At 53.6% G+C, this 21,765-nt stretch overlaps 2 protein-coding genes across 7 annotated transcripts; both read right to left on the bottom strand.

Annotated features, from left to right (window-relative positions):
• Positions 1-1,491: 1,491 nt before the first annotated feature.
• HOXC5 (homeobox C5) lies at positions 1,492-4,844 on the bottom strand. Its single transcript, XM_061415855.1, has 2 exons — positions 3,292-4,844; positions 1,492-2,594 (listed from the first exon to the last, which is right to left on the bottom strand). The coding sequence occupies exons 1-2, from the start codon at positions 3,743-3,745 to the stop codon at positions 2,380-2,382; spliced, it is 669 nt and encodes a 222-aa protein (XP_061271839.1). The 5' UTR covers positions 3,746-4,844; the 3' UTR covers positions 1,492-2,379.
• A 1,263-nt stretch (positions 4,845-6,107) lies between these two features.
• Positions 6,108-19,358, bottom strand: HOXC6 (homeobox C6). 6 transcript variants are annotated; one of them, XM_061415853.1, is made up of 3 exons: positions 19,269-19,358; positions 8,006-8,231; positions 6,108-7,282 (listed from the first exon to the last, which is right to left on the bottom strand). In XM_061415853.1, the coding sequence occupies exons 2-3, from the start codon at positions 8,157-8,159 to the stop codon at positions 6,975-6,977; spliced, it is 462 nt and encodes a 153-aa protein (XP_061271837.1). In that variant the 5' UTR covers positions 8,160-8,231; positions 19,269-19,358; the 3' UTR covers positions 6,108-6,974. The 6 variants fall into 6 exon arrangements, with proteins under 6 accessions (XP_061271837.1, XP_061271838.1, XP_061271834.1 ...); XM_061415854.1 differs by having other exon boundaries at positions 8,006-8,168; positions 19,269-19,356; XM_061415850.1 differs by lacking the exon at positions 19,269-19,358 and adding an exon at positions 17,202-17,404 and having other exon boundaries at positions 8,006-8,351.
• Between the last annotated feature and the right edge of the window lie 2,407 nt (positions 19,359-21,765).

A 21,765-nucleotide genomic window follows, 5' to 3' on the forward strand; every position in this document is an offset into this window, starting at 1 on the left:
ACTGGAGACGCCAGTGCTTCTCCATGCTTCACTGCTCGCCCAATAGTTTTACTCAGCATGGAGAAAAAATTAAAATAACTCCCTGAAGAAAATCACACATTTTATTTGAGAGGAAGGGGGCTTGAGAGAGATGAATTGGTGCTGGGCTGGGTTGACTGCTATGAGCTAATGGAAGAGAGACATTACGGGTGCCCTAACCTGGTGAGTGCTCTGAGAAGACGAAGGGTGTAGCCAGGGGTGCAGTTCAAGAAACTTGTGTAAGACCTCCTATGTGTTAGGAGTGAGGCAAGGCTTTTGGATCTTTCAAAAAAAATAAATAAAAGACAGACTGGCAGCTTAAGCAGTAGGATGCAGAGAAGTCCGTCCTTATAATAAATCCAAGTAGCATCAGCGTTAATAATCATAAATATTCCCCTTCCCCCTCCCCAGATCCTCTCTGCTCCCTCTCCCTCTTGGCTGCTGGAACAGCCTCGGAGCCCAGCTCCCGAACTGGCCCCCGCCCCCCAGTGTGGGGGGCCTAGGCTTGGCTCCAGGAAATTACCCCGTCGTGGGAGGCAGGAGAGGAAATGCAGTAAAGTTTTATGGACCCTTCCCACATTTGTTTCTCCCGTAAAGTGCTTCTTTCCTTCATCCCATCCCAGGAGCCTGGGGCAGAGCTGTTCTGGGCCTAGGCCAGCCTCAGGCACCACCTGAATTCTCTGCATTTCCCCCTTCTCTTTAGCTCCCCCTCCCCCTCCACACAAAATCTCTGAGACTGAGATAAATGATGGCGGGCCAACAGACGCGACTCAGGCACTGGTCTACGCAGCTCCTTTCCCAGCTAATTGTCTGCATAGCCCTAGGCTCTAGGAGGTGCGGAAGACAATCTGAACTTTTCCGGCCAGGCAGGTACAAACTGCAGGTTGCCCCACTGCTCCCCCCGCCCCAACAAAGGTCACACACTTCCTCCTGCAGTGCCCCTCTACCAGGCAGTACCAGCTCTTTCTGAGCATTGTCTGGGGGACCAAACAGGCCCCTAGACTGAGAGCTCAACCCTTCCTCTATGTCCAGTGAGACCCCTCAGAGACCACCTAGCCTTGAGAGAGCTCTTCAAAGGCCCAGGAGGGCCTGAGTCTGAGCACGTCAGAGCCATGGATCCCTGGTCCCTGCAGATTAGCTCTGGCATGCAGTGCGTGCGGCGGCCAGTCTAGAGGCCTCAGATTCACCCAGTCAGGGTTGGAGTGGGTACAGAGGCCTGAATGCTTGGGACAGCCACAGCACAGGAAAAGGCAGTAGAGACGGTCTGGGTGCCCTCCCCTTCCCCAAGAGGTTCTTCTTGGAGCCAGGGTTAGGAAAGGAGCTCAGTTTCACCTGCCTCTATTCAATGCTCCTAGACTCTCCTAAAATTCTTTTGAAGGAGCCCTTGAAGGCTGTGGGCCTTCCCCAACACCCCGCAGCCCATTTAGACACTTTTCCCAATACATGCCCCCCAAACAGAGAGGAGCCACTGTATCTTTCGTCCTGTTCTCTCTTTGTCTTTATTTGATATGACAAAATATAGTTTCAGGAAAGATGTGGAGTTAATAAATAGTTTGACAATAGCGATGGGCAGAAGGACACCGAAAGTCGTGGCAAGGACTACTGGGCAGCCAGGAGCCTCTAGAACCTTTGTGGGGTCTAGTAGCAGGGAACCCCAATGGTTGAGCTAGCTAGCGGTCTGAGGCTGGGGGCCTGAGAGGACATGCAGAGAGCGCAGGCTGGACAGGTTTCCAGGTTTTGGGGTTGGGGGGGGCGCAGGTTTAGAGAGCATAGGGCAACCGAGGGGGCCCTAGGCAGACAGCCATCTCCCCCTTTCATATGCAGATCATTTAAAAAATGAGCATCTTGTTGAGTGGCTACAAAGAAGTACCCCGAGATGGTGCCGGGGTTTGCCAAGCACAACCATGCTCTCACCAAGCCGGCAGCCCGCCTGGCCCGCCTAAGCCGGAACAAAGGAGAGGGCGAGGCCGCAGGGTCCGGGCGTGGGGCCTGCCGCGGCGGCAGGGCCCACCTGAACCCCGGCGGCCCACGCTGGGGCAGGAATTCTGAGAGGCGGCCCAAGCCAGGTTCGCTCAGCACCAGCTCCTGTGCCACAGCCGTCTGGGGGTCCCCTGCGGAACTTGTCCCGGACCACGGTGCTGAGCAGAACTGAGGGGAGTCCGGTCGGCGCGGGCAGCCCCGCGGGAACCTGGGGTCGGTAGGGATGCGCAATGCCAAGGGAAAGAGCTTTTGTCTGAGGTGGGGAACCGGCGCTCCAGCCCCCGTTCTTGCCCCCAAGATATCTAGAGAGGAAAAACCGACAGGGAAAGGCGCGGGACCGAAGCGGGCTCGGGGTGCTCTCGGCGGGCCTCCCCGATGCCTCTAGAGAGCCTCTTTGCTTTTCATTTTGGAATCTTTCTTCCACTTCATCCTGCGGTTCTGGAACCAGATCTTGATCTGTCTCTCGTTGAGACACAAGTTGTTGGCGATCTCTATGCGCCTGCGGCGAGTGAGGTAGCGGTTAAAGTGGAATTCTTTTTCTAGTTCCAGAGTCTGGTAGCGCGTGTAACTGGTTCGGGACCGCTTGCCGTCCGTCTCTGGAATATAAACCCCCCAAGCCAGGAAGGGGTGAATAGCGTGCAGCACCCCAGCGTCCCCATCCCAGCCCCAGGCCCCCACCCGCGGCCAGAGGGAGAAGACGCGAGCGGGGCCGGACAGGCCCGGCGGGCCGCAGGCGGGCCCGGCCCAGCCCAGCCTGGCCCCGGGAGAGGAGCCTCCGCCCAGGCAGGAAACTTTCCGCCGCAGCCTTCACTCAGCAGCCGGAGGGGCTGGGGGTGGGGGGAGAGGGAGACCCAGGCTCGGACCGAACAATAAGCACCCTCGAGATCCGAGCACCGGGGACCCCCCTCCCGCCCCTCCCGAGTCGCTGGAATCCTCCGGAGCCGCAAGCGGCGGCCGAGCCGGCTCCGCAGGGGAGGGAGGAGGGACCGCGGGGGGATCCCCGCTCTGGAGCCCCGCGCTCCTCACCCTTCAGATCCCTCTATTTTTTTAACTCCCTCCCTCTCCCCCAAAAATTGAATATTGCCTTTTATACACGTTTTGTTCCTATGATCCAATTATGTCGTCGTAAATTTGGGCGCACACAGCCTCTAAGCCTTTTAGTGGACAGTTTTACGAGCCATTGATGCCTGGATCGTAAAATTTATGGCCGCAGGTTTTTTTTCTTTATTTGCCCCGCATGGCCTATAAAACCCAGGCGGACCCGAGCGCGCAAAATGAAGTCCTAAAGTTTACCGTGGCTCATGTGCAGTTTGGTCATCCACGGGTAAATCTGTGGCGCGGCCGGTGGCTGGCTCAGTCCGGCAGGCTGCCCTGTCTGCGCCTGCTCCTCTTTGATCTCCCCACTGCTCTTAGCTCGCTCCTCCAGCGCTGGGCGAGCCGCCTTCTGACTGTACATCCCGGGGTTCAGAGGAGCCGCTTCATCTCTGCCCAGAGCGTGTCCCGGAGCGGCTGCGGCGCTGCAGGCGGGGCGGTCGGGGTGAGCCCGGGGGTTGGCAGCCATGTCTACCCCGTGGAGAGAGTTGGAAGGCGCAGGCGGTGGGAAAGTGATGCTTAAGTCCAATCCGCCGTAGCAGTACCTGGATGCCTGCACCTCTGAGGCCGATCCATAGTTCCCACAAGTTTGCATGTTATAGGCAGGGATATTGGGGCTCTGCTTATAGAATGAATTGGCTACGTAGGAGCTCATGGCGGGGAGGGCCCAAAAAAAATTTCTGCACCCTTTTTGATTAAGGGTGATTTGTGACTCTTTGAAGTTGAGGGGTTTTTTGTTCTCCAAAGTGCACAATTTATAGGTGGAGATATCTCTTTCTTTATCCTATGCGCTCTTCCCAAATAAGGGAGCCTTAAATAGAGTCACGTGACTCGAGCGGCCACTCATAAATTTGGCTTGATGACCTCCGGGAGGTTAGTGATGGAAGCCGGCGAAACGCATCTTGATATGTTGGCAAAGCCCAACCAAGGGGGAGAGGGAGTGAGAGAGAGAGAAAAGGAGAGAAGGGGGAGAAAAAAAAAATGGTTCTTGGAATTGGGGGGTAGCCGGGACAACAAGCCCACAGCGACACCTGGTGCCTACTTGGAGGAATTGCATCCTGGCTCGCTGGCTGGCCTTCAGGCCTCTCAGGATTTTCTACCCTGTAGAGGAGAAGCTGGGTGTTGCTGCAATAAACTCCTGAAATGGCCTTTTAAATTGTATTTAATTTTAACTGGAGATAAGCCTTCACCAGGATGCGCAGAGCGTTTTTTGATAACGGATAGCCCCATCCTCCACAACCCCAGGGAGTTTCAATGTTCAAAAATGGCTGAGAAGGGGATTGAGGTAGGAGAGCCCCAACCTAGGCTGGAGGAGCCTTATCTCAGGTTCTCTAAATCAAGGGTCCAGGTCCCTTTCCTTTGAGGCCCCGGAGCCCTGATACCGCTGAGGAGGTGCCTGTCAGACTGAGAAAATGAACCCAGCCTCTGGAGAGGTAGACAGGATGCCCATGAGGAGTGGTCCTGGGTGGACAGAGCTAGATAGAGGGCTCCTGGGACTAAGATTGCTGGGGACTTTGGGGTAAGCCTGGAGGTAAGGAGCCAGGGGAAGATAGGTAGGCCTTCTCATCACCCCAGGGACTCCAGAGTGACATCAAGGCAATTTTCAATTGTGTGTGTGGGTGGGTGAGTGGCTAGCTGCCTAGGTAAAGAATCAGACATAATGAACTGGAGGACTGCTCTGCATCCCTGTGTATGACCCTCGTGTGGTACCCATGCCAAGTATTTCGAATGGAAAATATATGTTCATTGAGGGCATGGAGAAGCAAAATCCAAGCTTCTACAAATATTATATGAGCAGGGCAAAGGAAAAGGCCTGTTTTGTGCCCTTTGGGGAAAAGGCCTATGAACCAGGCTTTCCAGGGACCTGGGTTCAGAAGGTCCAAGGGAGAGCAATTTCTGAGCGATCTGGAGGTCTCCCAAAGGACCTGGTTGGGGGCAGGAGGGTGGGGGTGGGGGGCGGGCAGGGCAGGCGCCTAGTCTACCTTCACAGCCTGAGACCAGGGCCTTGGCAGCCATTCGGCCCCTTTCCGACCCCCCTCCCCTAGCTCCAAGTCTTATTCTTTCCTGCCTGTCTTTCCCCAGGAAATCTCCGCCCCTGCCAGGGGAAGCCCCCCTTCGCCCCCCCCGCTGGTGGAGGCGCTGGAGGGGGCGCTGGCGGGGATCTGGAAGGTCTGGAAAACTCTGGCGGATTTTTTTCCTCCGGGAGACCCCCTCAATACCTCACCCCCTACATCCACTCAGGTTTCTCTGGCTGGGCTTAGGAAAGACGGCCTGAGCTGGGGAAGGGCTAGGGTCTGGCTGCGCTCTTCACTGGCCTAGTTTGAGGGGAGAAGAAACAGTAAGGAAAAGACGGGCTGGAGAAGTAAGGAAGAAGGAATTTGGTCCCGGCCACGTCAGGAGTCCCAGAGCAGGCGAGAGATCAGTTTCCAGGCTTTCTTTTCCGAGATGTCCTTGAATCGCTCAGGCCCTGCAGAAGGGCTCAGATCCCGGCGGTCTTCTTCCCCTCGGCTCTCCGCCTCCGCCACGTTTCGCAAGAATCCTGGCGCGGGCCGGGGGCTGCCCTGCTAGCTCCGGCGCCTCCCTCCCTACTCCGAGGAGTGGGCGGGGGCGACCTGGGGCCTGGATGATGCAGGCTTTCTGGCCTTTGGGGGTCCGGGGTTCAGAAGCCGAGGACCCCAAACTACCAAAGACAGGAAGAAAGGCCTGTGTGGGGCCGGAGACCAATGCGGCCAACCCGGGGTCCCACTCTACCCCCAACCAAACCCATGCGGCCTTTTTTTTTTTTTTTTTTTTTTGCGGTTTGAGTGCGTTGCTCTGCGTGGGGAGCCCAGAGAGGCCTCCCAGCCCCCAGTGCGACCCCCGGGAGAACCGCAAGGCCGGGATCGGTGCCGGGCCGGGCCAGGCGCGTGCAGGGGGCCGGGGGCTCGCAGGCGGCGGGCAGACGCGGGAGCGCTCAGAGCCTGCTCCAACTTTAAGCCTGAGGCCGGCGGGCGAGCGAAGTAACAGAAATCCCGATATAAACTTTTAAAAATAATATCAGTTTTATTAAATATTCGAGAACGGATCCAGAGGTCGGATTTATACAGGAAGGTAACACGAGGGAATTTTTTTAATTTGTTTTTTTTCTCCTACTGGCTAAACAAACGTCGCTCACTTTTTTTTTCTTTTCGTAATTTTCCCTCTCTTTTTTTTCCCTTTTTAAGATTGGATTGGAACACGGACGGTGCTAAACATAAATATAAATACAGAGACCACAAATACAGCTAAAAATATTCACACAGAAACGGTCACAGTTTGTAATATGCCATAATGACCCCCAGGATTCTTTAAATACAATTCGCCTGGGCTGGGCATTTGCTGGGGCAGAGGGGCCGGGCGGGGGCTGCGGGGAGGCCCTGGGGGCTGCTGTGGGGCCCGGACGCGCCCTCCTCGGGCCTCCCGCCCTCCCCGGCTGCCAGGCCGGGCCCTGAGGCCCGGGAGCAGAGGCCCCCGGGGCCCGGGAGCCAGCTTTCTGCACGGGGGCGGGGATGGGGGGCGCCGAGGGGGTGGGAGGCCAAGTCCTCGTTTGGAGGGAGATCTGTGGAGTCTAAAGCGAGGTTCAGGGACGAGCCCCAAGGCCTGGGCGGGGGAAGGGGCCTGCAGACGAGCCGAGAACGAGCTAGCGAGGGAGCGAGGAGGAGGAGGCGCCTGGTGAAAAGAGTTTGTGCGGTGAGGGAGGGGGGCGTCCAGAGTTGACTTTTCAGGTCCATATTTGACTCCCTAATTTTGTCTCAGGGAGTCCAAACACATCAATTGTGCCAGTGATAAATATAGAGTGTGTGATTAGGAGGGTATTGGGGGGAGCGAGGGAGCAGGAGAAAGAGGGGTGGCAGGGACAGTCCTGGTCACTCTTTCTGCTTCTCCTCTTCTGTCTCTTCCCGCTTTTCCTCTTTTCCGCCCAGGCTGTCAGCCGCGGCCCCTCCGCCGCCCCCTGAGAGCGTGGACGTGAGATTAGACTCTTTTTTCCACTTCATCCGGCGGTTCTGGAACCAGATTTTGATCTGTCGCTCGGTCAGGCAGAGCGCGTTGGCGATCTCGATGCGCCGGCGCCGCGTTAGGTAGCGGTTGAAGTGAAATTCCTTCTCCAGTTCCAGCGTCTGGTACCTCGAGTAGATCTGGCGACCGCGCCTCCGGTCCGCTCCATAGCCGACCCCTAGAGATCCGGGCACAAAACACACTACAAACAATCAGCAAGGCATCCTCTGCAGATGATCTAGCCTAGCACAGCCCTGACCCTCCCAACTTGGCCAGCACTCACGGGCCCCTCCGGCTCCAGCCTTCTCCCCTCTGCTGTCCCCACCCCCACTGGGGGTACAGCCAGGATCCTAAACTCATTCAGTCCCCCCCCTCCCCGGTTGGTAGGTGTGTCCCAAAGAAAGGTGTGTGGGGGGTGGGGGGACAGAACCAAGCAGGAAGCTGTAAACTAAAAGCTGATTTTTCAGAAAAATCTCAAAACACTGGGGATGAGGCCCCATTTCTCAAGGTCTGGGCTCCCCCATCTCCCCAAGCGCCCTAGCCCCTGGGAAACTTCTCCCCACTTCTCTGTCCCATTCTCCCCCCACTCCCTTCTCCTCAGTCTGACTCGACTTTGGGGGCTCCCCCACCCCCTCCCCTCATCCCCTGCCCTGTTCCTGCCCCCTCAACTCGCCTTAGAGCCCTCCAATCCGTCAGGGGCCGAGGGGGCCAGGCCCCTGCAAGCAAGCAGGAGGCGAGCAGAGGGGGCAGAAGAGGGGGCCCTGTCTCGGCGTCGGCGAGGAGACGAGCGTGATTGTTTTTATGGGGCCATAAAAAACTCTCTCCGCCCGTTCTTCTAGGGAAGCCGGTCATAAAGCCAGTTCAGTTTATTTAATTTATATCTCGGAGCTGTAAAACTCACCACTGTGCGAATTCATTCGCTGCATCCAGGGGTAAATCTGGATACTGGCTTTCTGGTCCTGGGGCGCAGTCCTGCCCTGCTCAGAACTAAAATCCTGAGCGATTGAGGTCTGTGTGTTATGTCCTAAGGTGTTTTGTCTGCAGTTTGAGAGCATGTCTTTCTCCTGGTAAAAGGAATTAGATCCATAGTCATACGGCCCTCGGCTGGAACTGAACACGACATTCTCCTGTGGCGAATAAAAGGGAGTCGAGTAGATCCGGTTCTGAGCCACGGCCGCTCCATAGGTCGAGAAATGCCTCACTGGATCATAGGCGGTGGAATTGAGGGCGACGTTGGGGAGGACGTCCTGGCCCCCGGCGAGGTGGCAGGATAAGGAAGGGTTAGTGAAGTAGGAATTCATCCCTTTGCCTTTACCTGGTCGGGCTATGATTTCTTTAATATTTATTTCTGTCTCCAGTTTGTACTCGGAACTAGATGGTTATAGGGACGGCTCCAATCCAGGACAGACAAAATGACAAAGTCAGCTGACCCCCTCCTAGCCAATCGCAAGCCAGATGTCAAGAAGGGGGAAAAAAATCGCTTCTGCTTCTGTTGATTCCCTAGTTGAGACTAAGTGTGTGCTTTGAAAGTAAGACTTGGATTTCTTTTAAAAATATATATGTAAGAGAACTGATTTGAAGGTGAAGGAAGGGTGAATGTCCTCTAGCAGGGCCTTGAGGCCCAGAAAAGGAGAGTTGCACTCCCAGGAAATCTCTCAGCCCCAGCTAACTTTGCTGTGCTGTGGCCACAGGAGAAATCTCTGTATTTTCAATTTGATTTCATCTTTTATATCTGCCCTCTTCTAAAATTACACTTTGATTTCTCCATAGGAGGAACTCCTTCCCAGCTCAGGGGGTTCCCCAGAAATCTTACAGGAAATCTGGTTTGATACTCCAAGGAGCGAGTTCCCATCTTTAAACCAGTCTATTTTTACCCGAATAATTTTTTTAAAAATCAAGAATGGAAAGAAATTGCATAAGACATGGTGTTTAGAGGAAGTAGAGTATGTCTGAGAGTTGGGGGTGGCGGGGGGCATGTGGGGAACCCCTAAGTCTAAAGAGGGAATGCTGAGTCTTCAGGGTGCAGTGGCAGAGCTGAGGTGTGCAAAGGAGCCATGCATCTGCTTCCTCTCTCTCCCAGCCCTCCTCTCCCTCCTCCTGCTCAGGAACCCCTTTTGGGGGAAACTCTTACAGCAATTTTGCCTAAAAGGGAAAATTTATTTTAAAATACAATAGGAAAGGAAGAGAAAGAAGTAAAAGGTGGGAGAGAGAGAAAAAAAGGAAGAAAGGAAGAAGAAAGAACTCTGAGAGTCTTTCTAGACACATCAACTCCTGTTTATGTTGGTGAGAATTTATGATTTGGAGCCAGCCAGGGCCGTTGGGGTAATTCACATAGCATCCAGCCAAAGAGAGAAAGCTGGTGGGGCTCTGATGGACACAGAGACAGAGCGTCTTGCAGCCTCAAGCCCCTGCCCAGGGCAGAAACCCCTGCCCCTCTTGGACGCTGTCCTGCCAAGGGAAATGCCCCTGGACCTGAGCTCTGGGGCTTGGAGATTCCAGCCAAGGTTTCCTGGGGCGCTCTCTCCCAAGGGCCAGCCACACCTGGTGGGGCCAGGCCTCTCAGCAACTCCCTACCCCCATTTTCTTCCCACCTGGGGGCTGAGAAAAAGGAAGAGAAGGTTAGGAAAAGGCAGCTGAGTCCGAGGCTTCTGAGGAGCCGCAGTGGGCGAACGGAAACAGCGGAAGGTGTGCAGATGGGCTTTTTCCTCCTGATTAATCCAAACTTCTTTTGATATTGTAACATAGGCCGAAAATGCTCTGAGTTGACAAAGTGGGGGGTGGTGGGGCAAGCGAAGGGAACAGTGGCAGATCATATTTTCCCCTCACCATTTTGGGGAGGGGGAGAACTGGCTATAACAAGAACCCGGATGTCGCCGGATTTTATGATCTTTTCCTTCTGTGTAACAAAGCGGAGTAATCAATGGGTAGCAATAAAGCCATAAACGGGACTACACTGGGAAAAAAACTCGTTTATTCATCTTCTGTAACGTTAAGGTTTCCCTGGAGTGTCGCTAGGGGGGAAAAATAAAGTTTTGAACCCAAAAGCAGACAGTATGTAGGAGCTGATGGAGACAACATGTTAGTTAATACATGAACCTCGTAACGGGATGTAAGAGTCTTCCTGCGAGACAATTTGTGTTGGCTTTTAAAAATACAGCCCCAGTCCTTCAGAGAGGAGAGAAATGTGTTGGTGTTTAGAAGGGCAGGGGGAAGGCCCCTATAATTATAAAGGCTCCCTCTCCTGGACCATACTTTCCTCTCCCCAAGGAAATGAAGGTGAAGTGTAGAGGAGGATTCTTAAAATAAGAAAGAAATTTTGAGATGAGTTGTCTCTTTTGGGGTGTCATGGCAGGTACACAAACAGACGCCAGCATGAGCTGCTTTTCGCTCTAGAATCCAGCTGTCCTCGAATTCATGGCATGCCTGGGCAGGGGTTTCCAACAGCTGGCTGGGGCTCCAGGCCCCCTGGAGGGCAAGAGGGAGAGGGAAAGAGAAGTGGGGAGGGGATGGAAGGAAGGCTGAGGGGGCTGAACTAAGGAACAAGTCAGTGCCCCCCTGGACACCAGTAGCCGCTCTCTGAGTTCCCAGTCTCAATTCTGCCCTAAGGACAGCAGTGTTACACGAAGAACAGGCCGGAAGAGAGAGTAAATTCCCTCCCCACCCCCCCTTCAGAGAGAGATTGCTAGAGGGATAAATCATGTCAGTGATATTTCCTTCAAGATATTAAATTGTTGCAATGTACAACAAATTGAATGATGGAAGATAGGATGTCTTAATGAGGTTTCGCTTTCATGACTGTTGATTTTCTATGTATTTTAAAATCTCTTTTATGGGTAGGTGGGGGAAGGAAGGACCTTGGAAGAAAGAAGGGGCTTCTGGGGAAGCATGCGCTGCAGCTCCCCAGCAAGGATGCCTGGGTTTGTTTTCTTGAGCCCCTTCTAAACCAAGTGTGGAGAGGAAAAGGGTGCCTAAGTTGGGGAGAGTCCCCTTTGGGGCCTAAAGGCAGTGGGCGCAGGGGGTGGGCGCCCTGAGGAGCAGAATGTAAGTCTCAGCCCCGGAAAGTTAAGTGTTTTATTACATCCCTAAACAGAGGGCAGAGACGGAAAGGTCTCGCCAATTTATAATGAACAGGAACCAGCTGCTGGGGGTGGAGGGAGGCAGAAATGCTGGAAGAGGGGAGAAGGGGAAGCAGAAATACAAATAAATTCTGCCACTGCTTAAAGACTTTCGGCAAAATTAGTTTCTAACACACTTTTCCCCCATCACCTTTCGTTCCTCAGGAAAGAAGCCTTCTTCCTTCAGTTAGATCTTTAATTATGCAGCTGAAATTTGCTGGAAGGATTCGCTCCAAGGGGGGAGAACAAGTCAGATGAGCCGAATCTTCCCTCCCTTGGATTATATTTTCCTTTTCTCATTTCATGTTAATTTTATTTTTTTGGCAAAAGAACGACTGTCTATGGGGGGAAAGCTGGGACTTGGGTTTTTCTAAATATATTTATATTTTCCTGTTAAATTTGTCTGAAAACAATTATGGAAACTCATCAGCAGAAGCAAGAACAGATGTTTTATTAAAACTGCAGTTGAGCTCTTGTAAATATGCACAAGTCCTGGGAAGGAGGGGGGAGAACTAGTTCTTTGTTTCTATAAAACAAGCCTAGAGAAATCAGAGAACACCCCCTCATCAGGCCCATTGGTCTCCGACTTGCTCTGCCCCTTCGGCCTCTGGAATAGGGAGGGGGGTTGGCGGCAAGAACGGATTTTCGCTTTAGGAGCTGGAATCAGTGGATTCAAAAACAGAATTCAAAAAATACAGAAAAGGAATAAAGGGGGAAAGTTGCGGCTCCCTGTCTCAGCAACCAAAACACATGCTTTTCATGAACACTAATTATAGGAGAGAACTCATTGTAGGTGCCCTGAGCCTAAATGGGGGGCAGTCATTGGTCGGGAGTCCCCAAGGGTTGCATTGGAGGCTGGACACTGGAGGGTTTCCCAGGGCAAGTGTTAAGGCTCCTATTCCAGCCTTATCCTGCTCCAGACTGGGGATTGGGGGCCTGTGTATCTCTGAACTGGGGAGAGGGTGGCTGGGTCTGGCTTCTGGCCCTGGAGAGGTTCATGGGTGGGTTCATGAAAGGTTCACCTTGCCTGCCTTTGCTTTCCACTCTGCTCTGGGAAATATATTAATTAATTCTAGGGGAAGAGTATGTGAAGTGAGAGGCATGAGATCTGGAATTTTTATTTGGGGCCATTCTTCTCCAGAGGTCCTGGTTAGTTTGTGTTCTCCCAGTCTTCTCTCTCTCCCCAGATCCCCCAACTCTGCGCCGCTGTCTGTGACTCACCCAGCCTCACACACAGATACATACACACTCCATTCCTGGCTGCCGGCGCCAACTGCAGCCCGGCGCCTCCGAAGGCTGCTCAGGGACGCGGGCACTGGAGCCGCAGGACTCAGCAGTCGGCCTGAACGCCTGGCTGCCTGGAAGCCCCTACAGCTGCCCAGCCCACCCCCTGGATCCTTGACTTCCAGGGCGGGAGAGGAGCGGTTGCCCCACTGGCCCCTTTTGTGCCACTGGGCGAGGGCTGAAATCCCTCTTGCAGAGAAAGCTGAGTTTCAATAATTGTTCAGCTCACCTCACAATAGCACTGTTTGGTTAAGGCTTTGCTGTTCTAGAGTGATTGCTCAGTTGGCCCGACTGGCTTATGATAGGATTTTTTTTATTTAAAAATTAAAAAAATAAATCCTACTCCAAATGCCTAGTGTTTTGTGTAAGAGATCCTTTGATCTCCACAGAATGCAGAGTAAAAGGCTTGCAAAGAGTTTCCTAGTCCGTCAGAGAACCTGAACGCAGGGAACTGGGTCTGCTTGGGGATACCCCAGCATAGCTGACCCAAGGAGCCCCCAGCTTCTCAAAGATCCAGTGGGGAAACTGTCTGAGCTCATACCTCTCCACACATGTGTTGTACTGCAAAAAAGAATGCTCTTTCTCCTTTCAAAGTTGAGGCATGGAGACACTTGGAGAAAAGTGAAATTTGACACACCCAGCCCGGAAATGGATCCCATTTGGGGGTGCTGATATTCTGGGGACAGGGCCCAGGCTGGCCAGCTGAATGGAGTTGGGGGGCAGCAGGGAGGCGGGATAGAGGAAAAGGCCAGATGGGGCATGTCAAGCTCCTGAGAACTGCCCCAAACACCTCAGAGGCCTGCGCTTTTGAGCTGAGAGGTTGAGAGGCTACCCAAGCTGCTTTTGCTTTATTTGCAATTAAACAGAGAAGAAAGGTACCTGGAGGGGCTCAGCTAACTCACATCATATTTTCTCTTCTCTCTCTCTCTTTCCAGATTTCTGCCTGACCTTTCTTTACCACCACTCCACTTAATGCTACTACCATCAGCAGACACACACTCCCACAACGGAATTTGTTTGGCTTCTCTGGCTGAAGGTTAAGAAGTACAGTAGGTCTTCAACATCTCTATCCCATCGCACTCAACCCTGAGCCCATTTGGGCCCCCTTTGGAAGAAATCATTTCTGGCTTTAGGGGCCTGGCCCCCAAGCCTCCCACCTCTGTCCCAAGCAGCTGAGTATCAACTGAGGAGGGGGCATACAGAAAGCCTTCAGACATAGTGTCTCATCCCCATTGGGAATGGGGAGGGAATTCAGATCCTGAGTGACATTTCAGGGAGGGAAAGCAAATAGTCCTGTTTGGCCCAGGAGGGAAAATTAAAATCCAGAACACTCAGAATATTTTTTGGCCTCCAGAATGAAAACAAAGGATCCCCAATTTTCTGGCTTTTCTTATATCCCTCCATGCAGAGTACTGCTTGGATCCATTTTGGAAGTTTTGAGAATTGTAAAATTCAAGAACAAGAACGCGGCATTTATGACGTCACAGTGAGTTGTCATGAGGAAATTGTAAATGTCATAAAAGTTACTACATACAGCAGGAGTTTTGTGTGTGGGTTCCCTGCCTCCCCTCACTTCCTCTCCCCCCACCTGTCTCCTTCTTCTTCCCCTGGTCTAAGTTTTCCCACTTGAAAATAAAATATTATTAAAGTTCTGGAACAATAAGCCAACAAGAAACACTGTCCTCATTTCCCTATAAATAATTTGATCCTTTATTGTTTGCAGATATGAAAGAACCATTTAATCTGCGCTGGCGAAAAGAGGGAGAGAGATGGGGAGGGGGGAATTAATTTCAGAAACGAGAGAATATTACTTACTTCGATAATACTCTTTCAGATTTGATAGCCAGGAGCAAAATTAGAGGCGAACAGCGGCCTCTCCGACTCTACACCTGGCGAGATTGGAGATTTATAGGATCTTTAGTGAAGGGGCAATTTAATTTTGTAGGATTTGCTTAAATTCACTGCTATTTTGGGGGGCTGAGGAGAAGGGAGGGTGATGGGGAGAGCGACATGCTTTATCTAGCTTTATGAATCCGCCAACATTAGCCTGATTTAAAACCCAACAACCTGTGTCTCAGGGAAAACTCCTGCAGAAAGGAGTGGGGTGAGGGGGATTCGGCTTTCTCAAGGAGTGTGGCCCCCTTAACCGAGCAGTTGCCAGGGGAAAGGAAAAAAAGCTGGAGGCCAGGGGAGGGCTGCTCTGTCTCTCCACCACCAGGACACCCGGAGGTTTATGGTATCTCCATAATTCCCCCGACCCTATAAACAGCTGCCCTATTTTAGGACGATTTCTGCTTCCTCCCCTCGGAAAGGGAGAGCGAGGGAGGTGGGAATGGCGGGAGCGGGGTGCCGGAAAGGGGAGGGAGTTCAGGATAGCGCCGCACTTTGTTCTCCTGGGTGAGTTTGCTGTTTGGCGGGTTTCTGACGCAGGGTGGCAGCAGACAAAACAAGTAAACAACTCACAGACACAATAAACAGGGGCGGCTGCAGCGCCGTGGCAGAGGCCGTGGGCCGTGATGAGGGGCACACTTTGGGGGTAATGTCATCCTGGCACTCGGGGCCGCCAAGGCCTAAAAGCTCAAGGCTGCCCTTGGTGCGAGAGAAGATGGGAAAGAGCTGCACGCCTCGCACCCGCGGCAAGTCTGGACAGGAGATTCTGGGGAGGAACCTGATCACCTAGGGAGTGGAGTTAAACCCCCGCCAGCTCCTCTCCCATCCTTACTTTCTTTCCTGGGGGTTTTAATGGACATTTATACCCCAGCCTCTGTCTTTCCTTGGCCCCAGAAGGGAGAAAGAAGGCTGGTTAATTCTCAGCCCTGGCTCACACTCAGTGCTCTAGGCCCACTGGCAGTCAGACCAAGCTTCAGCTATCTCTACGGCTTGGGTAGCAGACAGGATTAAAATAAAGTTCCACCAGTAACCAGATCTAGGTTTCTGGGGAACTTTGAGATCCCCTAGTCCGCTCCACATATGACACAGGCAAAGCTGAGACCCCGTCAGCAACCAGAGCGAGCAGGAGTGGGGAGATAGGCATTCACCGCACCCTCATCCGTCTGGCTGGCTTTCTCCAGCGGCCTCTCCAGGCACCTTAGTCCGTCCACAGCCGCCCCAGATCATTGCCCAGAGGCCACCTTATTAACCACTCCAATCTTCTCTGCCGCCTCAGTGAGGCTTCGAACACCAGGGCCCAGCGACTGCTCAAAACTGCTCACAGGCATGCCTCACCGACCAAAGTTTCCCACCGAACTCACTTTCAGCACAACTGGGCTCCCTGCTCAAACAATCCTGAGTTGGGGAAGTCTGCAGGGAGGTGTGGAGAGGAAGCAGAAGGAAGTCAATCTTTCCCCAGCCCAGCTGCTTGGACAGCGAAGGCAATAAGGTCTAAGAAAACCTTTGTGGCATCTCTTGGTTACTGATACCCGCATACTCCGATTCCAGCACGAACACATTTTCAGCAGAGCACGCACAGAGGGCACCCAGTGCCTCCTTGAGCCTAAGCCCATCTAGTGAGGGCTAACAAAATTTCGCACGCACATAAAATGGTGTTTGAGCGCATATAGGCATGGTAATACACAATTAACCACTGAGGAAACATGAGTCTGTATATATTCGTGCAGAAGTCTGCGCCCGTACATTTGAGCCTCTATCTAATAAATGTATAAAGCTACCAAGCCTGGTTTCGGAACATAACAGCCAACCCAACAAGGCCGCCTTCTCCAAACAAGGTCGCATTCTTCGTGGGGATCACAACTGTCAGACCAGGGGGAGAAAGGGTTTGCTCTGCCCATTTCTCCTTAGCTAGGAGCTGGCGCGTGAAATACAGCCCGTGGCAGGACTGACAAAGCCCCGTAAGGGACAGGCCTGAGGTACCCAAAGAGTGGACTCAGTGGAGACTGCTGGGGGCCCTGGGCTCAAGGGAGTGTCACCAGACCCTGACCCATGGATTCAGGGCTTCTGCACAGCCTTAGCTCTGGGTGTGCAGAGTCCTTGAGCCCGATTCTATTCTCAGCTGCTCTGGCTATTATTAGATAATCACAGGAGTGTCCTCCTGCTCTTAGGACCTTGTCCACAGGGAATTTGGCTTGCAAGGAGGGTGAGGGTTGCCACGGGTGGCCCCTTTTGTGCTTCTGTTTGAGTGCCATCGAGGGAGAGAAAGAAAGGAAGGAAAATTGAAAGTAAGGAGGGAAGGAAGGGGCTGGCGTTTGGGGCTGGGTTTTTCCCCTGGCCAGACTAGAAAATGGAAAACTAGGGCCAGTCACTGCGGCTAGACTGTCTCTGCATCCCTCTGGGTCCTGATGAGAGTCTAGGGGTGAAATGAGTGGGAGCCTGCAGGACCATAGCCAACAAGGGACAGAAAATCAATGTATAAAAATAATATATAAGGACATTTCAGGATGGTGCTACTAACCCGACAACCACCAACCCTACCACTGTGAAATCTCACTAACCACTTTCGTTCGGTTAGAACCCTGTAGGCCGAAGGTGATACCCCAGCCTAGCCCAGGCCCACCCCTCCAAAGGGAGGGGGCCCCCTCTAGTATTCCAGGTGAACCCCACTGGCCCGAGTGGCCTTCTCCGGAAACTGTTGTCCTGGGGGGGGGGCGGTGAACAAAGACTTGTCCCCCTCCCCCAGTCAGTGCGGCCATCTGCTGGGGCGGGGGCAGACAAAATACAGCGAAAGAGAAATAGAGGCCTCACCGATCGGCGGTTCCCAGAATACGCCAGGAGAAAAGCTCCCATTTTCAGGCCTCCGGGGCCCCTCCACTGACCCACGGTACTCCCCTCGCCCTTTGCAGGTCGCACGGACTCGGGGTCTGAGCGGCCGCGGCCTGGCTCCCCGGGGCGTCAGCCCCAGGGCCGCGCCGGGGCGGCGAAAGAGCGCGCGGCAGCCGGAGCGGGCGGCGGGCTGGGCCCATTTGGGGAGAGCCAAGCGCTTTTCTCGATCGTAAACAAGGAACGCGAAATTAGCCCCTCGGCAGACGCCTCTGCCGACACACAGAAGTCCTATTGCGGGGGGGGGCGGGGGGGAAGGGGGAGAGAAAATGCCATTTCTTCCCCCGGGAGAATACCTCCCAGGCCTTTATGTCGGCTGCGAAAGGGGAATTTTGGGGGGGCAAGAGAGGAAGGGAAGGGGATTGTGGGGGGAGGGGAGGGAAGATTCACCGTCAACTCGGGCCCAAGGGGTTTGATTTGAATGCAGTCGAACTATATTTTTAAAAATTTGATAAAACAGGTTATTCCCCCCCCCTACCCCCCAGGCGACTAGTCTGGGTTTAAACAGGAAATCGAGGAGTGGTCCCCTCCCCCACTCGGGCTTGGCGCAGAAGCCCAGTCGCGCGTTTGGGAGAGGATGGGGGGGGGCGTGCTCCTGGCTCGGGCTGAAGGGGACTCTGGCCCCCAGACTCTCGGATCTCTCTCTAGAAGTATGCACCCTCCCCTCCCCCAGCTCTGGGGTGTGTCTGCCTTGGGTGTGTAAGCGAGTGTGTGTGCGTTGCCCTTTATAAACAGAAGCTCACACATATAGGGGCCGCCTCGGACCCAGGCCAGGGAGCAGGGCGGGGTCATATATCAAGCTGCAACACATTCAGGGCCACGTACATTTGGAAGAAATTAAGCCACTGTGTTATGAAACCATATGTGTTGGGTTAAGACTATACAACACGCCATTAGCACCAATTATTAGGAAGATCCCCAGCGCCCAGGACCCTCCGGGCCGCCCAATTCTGAGTCCCGACCCCGTAAGTCAGTCGTGCCCCAGCCGTGCATTGAGACCTCACTACCTCTGCTCATTCAGGAGGCCCTGCCGGCGAGGCCTGGTCACTGGTCCCCACCCATTCTAGGGCCTCTTCAATTCCCACCTCCGCCCCAGACAGGGCAGATCACAGCCCAGAGCAGCCAGGCTACGCGGGTGAAGCAGTCCAGTTGGTATCCTGGGTGGGGTGGCCGCGGTTGGGGGTGGAGAACGCCGGGCCGGGGGTCGGGGGAGAAAAAGCAGATTGGCCCCCATTCTCCAAGCACAAGATGGCTTTTGAGTACGGAGTCCCCCACCCCCACCCATCCATCCGCAGTGCAGAGCACCTCCCATCTTTCCATCCGCTCGAGTGGGGGTGGAAGCAGGGGGTGGGCAGACGCTCTCCCCTCCGCTGACGCGCACCAGCCACCAGCCTCCCCCCTAATTGCCAATTAACAGGCCCCGCCGCCCGCCTAGCTGCGCTCTCTTCCTGCTCCGCGGCCAGGCCCTGGGCCCGCACTGCGCATGTGTGAGCTCTAGCGGTCGCGCTCTCCGGGAGGGAGGGGGCTGCGGAGCAGGGAGGGGGCACTGGAAAGTTTGTTTGGGGGTTGGGGGGCTGACTCTGCTCGGAGGGCATTGGTTACAGCTTACAGGTTCTCTCTTCTGCCCTGGATTTTGAGCTCCCGAGCCCTCTCTGTCCCAGTCCCGTTAGCCAAAAGGCCGCAGATCTATAACAGGTAAGGACAAGGTCTGCGCACTAGACCCCGGCCTTGAGCCCCACGCAGTCCTCTGGCCCCCCGACCCCCAACTTCAGCGTACAGTGACATAAAGACAACATACTTCCCCCACTACCATATTCCAGTTTAACCCAATTTCTCCCCCACCCCCACTTTTCCTTCCCATAATTGCCACGCGCCCACCCTCTCGCCCCCTCTCCTTTCTAACCAAGACAAGCCGCTGCTGTCCTTATCTTGAAACCGCCACCCAGCTACGGACCATTAGTTACATATTTGAACCAATAAGGAAACACTTACCGGGCGCTGCTGTCACTCTCCCTCTCCCTCTCTCTCTCTGCCTCTCTCTCCCACTCTCTCTTTCTCGTCTTTGCTCATTCTGTGCCGCTGCCGAGCCTGTCTCAGCTCCACATACATATATATGTATATATATATATATACTTTATAGAAATTTTAAAATAAAAAAGAATAGTCCCAATAATTAAAAAAGCCAAATAAAATTAAGGAGAGATGCAAGAAGGGGGCAGGAGGGAGAGCTTAGGAGAGGGGAGGGGCGGAGGCATCTGCAGCTCCCTATCTCAACTCCTGTTCCCGCATTCCTCCTGCCCCTTGGGGGGCTAGAGGGTCGGGAAGGGAGAGAGGGGTGCCCTCTACTCCAGCCTCTCCCCCCGCCCCCCTCCTCAGGTGCTCCCAGCTTCCGGCAACTCCAGCTGGGAGGAAAAAAATTAAATGAGGGGAGAAAATAATTATTAATCAGATTAATTAAAAAAAAATACTAGTAATGAAGGGAGCGCCCAGCGCAGGTTTCCCTGGCAATGGTTAGGCTCTTACAGGGAGGACTGTTCTGCGGAGCGCTCCGAACGGACAAACCACAATAAAAAGTTCACGTTCATGGATGGAATCCACATGACTTCTTGTGGCCAATCCAACTTGTGAGTCGATCGTAAACTTTTATTACTCAGCTGTAAATTTTCTGCAAACAACCGGGAATGCGATGCATTTGTGTAGCGTGTGCAAATGGGCGCCGCGGTCGCCATGTTTACCCAATTCTCTCGGAGAGGGAGCATCCCCCGACCCCCCACCCCACCCCCACCCACCGCCCACTCCCCACGGGCCGGGTTGCTCCTGGCTAGCGCGGAAGGGCGAAGGGGGGACCTGACAGGAGACAAGGAAGGATTCTGGCGCTGAGTCGGCTGCCTCACTCTGCCATGCCGAATTTTACATATTTTCCTTAATAAATGGGGTATTAAGGTTGGCTCTGGGGGAACCACAGCTTTGCAAAGATTTGTGGCATTGGGGCAGTGACGGCAGCCCCGGCGGCGTGAAGGGACTGAGAAGGGATGCTCAGCCTACCCCAGTCATTTTTTTCTAGGAAGAGAACAACATCCTTCCCACTGGGGCGTAGGGGAAGCCCCCAGTCCACCCCAGATGGGAACAGGACGGGGAGGCGGCTGGAAGCCTCATAACCAAGACTGACCTGGCCGTGGTCTGAAGAGCCGAGAGGGTTTAGGCCTGCGGAGGCAGCTTGGGGAGGAGGGGTGGGGGGCGTGGCGGACGAGAATGGGGAGCAGCCTGCAGAACTCCCAAAGCGCCCCTCGTACCCAGATTCTTTTCTCCGGAAAAGTGACATTCCTATCCCCCCACCCCCCAAGACCATCCCTAGGTCTCCTAAGGATGTCAGGTCTCCTCAGTTCCTAGGTTCAGATAGCAGCTTCCTCCTAATCTTTTTAGAATTAAATATAAAATTAAGGCCTATGATCGATCTTACTTCCCAGTTCTTTTTCCGTTGGGTGCATGGTCATAGGAAGCCTTTTTCTGTCTGGTCAGGTGGCCCAAACCCATCTGCCTTTTTCAGAAAAATTCCAATGTCTGGGCAACTAGGACACACCTTGCAGGCCCTGAAAAAAGAATCTATTCTTTCCTTAAATTCTACCTTCCATGCTAAACACCAGAACACGGGAGACTCCAGACCCCTGATTTTGGCAATGAATCCAATGTGAGGGAGCCCAGAATAAATTCCCCCATAGAGACTATTTGCCACCAGTCACCACCCAGCCACTCTCCCCAACAAGCTGGAGATTTGAAGGCCCAAAGCTCTTCTCTTGGTTCCAGAGTCATGTTGGCATGGGGACTTCCACGGCTGGGTGCCCCACCCCAACCAACAGGGGGTCCCCTCATCCCCTCCCCAAACTTCCTCTACAGTAAGTGAAGCAGTTCCCTCAGCCGGATGCAGGGACCTCGTTTCTTTTACAAACCCACCCATAAATTTTATAACAGGTAGTTAAAAATTACGACAAGGAAGCAGTGGCCCAGCTTTTCACAATGGGCCTCGGGGAGAATGGGACAGCTCTGCGGGCAGTTCACCGGAAATTTTACTTCTAGTCTGTGGCACAACCTGTCTCACAGTTCGCTTTAACTGGCACGGGGTGACTTTCTCCAGCACACAGCCGCTGGGGCATCTCATTTGGGGAAGCTGAGGCTGGGGAGGCCAATCCACTCTCCCATCCTAGGGTACCCCAAGGAGCTTTTTAGGGCACTTATTACCTCCCTCATCCTCCTCCCCCAGATCCCCTACAGGCCCGCAATTCCCTTGGCCTCTACAACGAAGTGGGGAGGGAGAGATAATGCCAAGTGTTTTTTTTTTTTCTTTTTTGTTTTTAAATCCTGAGAAACGAATTTGCCCCCCAACTTAATAGCTGCATTATCCTGTCTCTACGGTTGAGATTAGAATAATAAATTCAAGGCGAAATGAGCGAGATGCTTCCACTCAGCATTTTGAAAGACACTATTTTTCACA

Source organism: Bos javanicus, chromosome 5, assembly GCF_032452875.1.
Source record: "Bos javanicus breed banteng chromosome 5, ARS-OSU_banteng_1.0, whole genome shotgun sequence".
Taxonomy (NCBI): domain Eukaryota; kingdom Metazoa; phylum Chordata; class Mammalia; order Artiodactyla; family Bovidae; genus Bos; species Bos javanicus.

Excerpts from the sequence above, each read along its gene's own strand:
- HOXC5 (XM_061415855.1), bottom strand. The coding sequence starts at position 3,745 with ATGAGCTCCTACGTAGCCAATTCATTCTATAAGCAGAGCCCCAATATC. Across the intron at positions 2,595-3,291 it reads CAAACTGCACATGAGCCACG|AGACGGACGGCAAGCGGTCC; the intron begins GTAAACTTTAGG and ends TTTATATTCCAG.
- HOXC6 (XM_061415849.1), bottom strand. The coding sequence starts at position 8,405 with ATGAATTCCTACTTCACTAACCCTTCCTTATCCTGCCACCTCGCCGGG. Across the intron at positions 7,283-8,005 it reads GCGAATGAATTCGCACAGTG|GGGTCGGCTATGGAGCGGAC; the intron begins GTGAGTTTTACA and ends CCGGATCTCTAG.